This window comes from Pundamilia nyererei, unplaced genomic scaffold (genome assembly GCF_000239375.1).
Source record: "Pundamilia nyererei isolate P.nyererei 1_Seehausen unplaced genomic scaffold, PunNye1.0 scaffold00128, whole genome shotgun sequence".
NCBI classification, from domain to species: Eukaryota; Metazoa; Chordata; class Actinopteri; order Cichliformes; family Cichlidae; genus Pundamilia; species Pundamilia nyererei.
The window spans coordinates 464,453-466,090 of record NW_005187529.1 but is presented as its reverse complement, the minus strand read 5'-3'; the positions used below and the strand labels follow the sequence as shown (position 1 = coordinate 466,090).

General features: G+C 43.3%; 1 protein-coding gene across 3 annotated transcripts in view; it reads left to right on the top strand.

The window, feature by feature from the left end:
• Nucleotides 1–1,638, top strand: part of LOC102204136 (RNA-binding motif, single-stranded-interacting protein 3) — a 158,710-nt gene extending 157,072 nt beyond the window's left edge. For all 3 annotated transcript variants that reach the window (XM_005743148.1, XM_005743147.1, XM_005743145.1), the window contains exons 11-14: nucleotides 154–270; nucleotides 501–587; nucleotides 962–1,086; nucleotides 1,471–1,638. In XM_005743148.1, coding sequence (XP_005743205.1) covers nucleotides 154–270; nucleotides 501–587; nucleotides 962–1,086; nucleotides 1,471–1,474 — 333 coding nt within the window. In that variant the 3' untranslated portion in view covers nucleotides 1,475–1,638. The remainder of the gene's footprint in view (nucleotides 1–153; nucleotides 271–500; nucleotides 588–961; nucleotides 1,087–1,470) is intronic.

Sequence of the window (1,638 nt, the reverse complement as noted above, 5' to 3'; positions counted from 1 at the left end):
TCCGATTTAATTTCCTTTCTCCACCATCTGATCATATATTGATTCCTGCATCTGAATTAAATATCACTGAGTGACTCCAAATCACTTTTGACTCCAAATAACAGTTATTAGCTATAAGCTGACTGGATTTGTATCCTTCCATTTCTACTCCAGGGTGCTGTGATCACTCCAGCTGCTGCCATTGAGCCCAGTTTGTCTATTCACCCCTCCAGTGTAATGGCTCCTCTAACCCAGCAGATGAACCACCTGTCTCTGGGCCCAACAGGCACTGTAAGTCTCCCCTTTGGCCAGTCAGCTCATCGTGCTGTGTGTGCATGTGTTTGTTTTATCCTTTGAGTTATATGTGTAATATAATTGTACACCCGCAGTTTCAGTGTTTTTCTCAGAGTAGAAGCGCTAGAGCAGAGGAAAACTGCCCCGGTGCTTCTGTTTTCAGTCTAAAATGTGAAATGACCATAAGACAAATGACACAGTCTGTGTTCTTCCCCTTTTATCTGTAGTACATGCCTGCTGCAGCGGCTGCTCCTATGCAAGGAACCTACATTCCCCAGTACACTGCAGTGCCTGCCTCGGCCATCACAATGGACGTAAGGACCGAAACAACCTGCAAACTTTCATTTGAAATGAAAACTGCTGATTAAACATATATATTTTGTGATATATTAGTCTTGCTTAGCCTTTGGCAATCCGTATACTTCAATGAGAGAAATAATTTACACCAAACCCTCCCCAAAGATCAGAGGAGCTGTTTTACAAGTTCACAAGTATATAAAGTTAAAATCACAGACAGAAAACTGACCGCACCAGATCAACCTGTCACCTTTAAAAAAAAAGCTAATTCAATTTTTCTCTTTGGATTCCTTATCTATGTGCCATAAAGGAGTCCCTACTTTTATATGATTGCCCAAAGTTTCGAGGCTTTCTTTTGTTCCTTAATATCTGGCTTTTCCCCCCTGTTCAGGGTGTGGTGACAGACCCCTCTCCACAGACAGCTGCCCCCTCCTCACAGGACGCCAGTGGGCAGCAGCCTTTACCTGTGGAGAACACAGGAGATCACGCCACAGCCTACTCTTACCAGCAGACTAAGTAAGTGTGATGATTGCAAGTCTGTAATTTTTTTCACATGGTTTTGTACAGCTGGTGCATCCTAACTGGTAAATTAACTGTATCTGGAAAAATGAACAGCATCAGCTATAAAGGACTGCAGTACAATTCCCAGATTATGCCGCGCTTTTTCTGTTTTGGTCAAAGATGCATGGCAACCTTTGTTTGCAAAATTCTCCTTCTGGCTTTTTATCTTTTTCCTGGTGTTTATCTTGTTTTTCTGCCTCCTAGATAACCGACGGGTGGTTTCCTTTACACACAGTGATTGTACAAAGACTGTTGTGCCTGCTTACAAAAAAACCCGGTAACATTGTTCACGGTTCCCTCAGTCACGTCCTCGCTCACTGACTTTTCTGTCTCTTTTAGATAACAGGATTGGTAGGAATCATTGCTGCGTTGCCTTTAGGAGGACTGCACGAAGGCGCTGGAGACGCAGAGTATCAAAAGGAAACGGGACAAAACAAAAAACAAAAACAGAGGTGACATGGACATCACTGACGGGAGAATGCTTCCACTGTGCACGGGCACCAAATA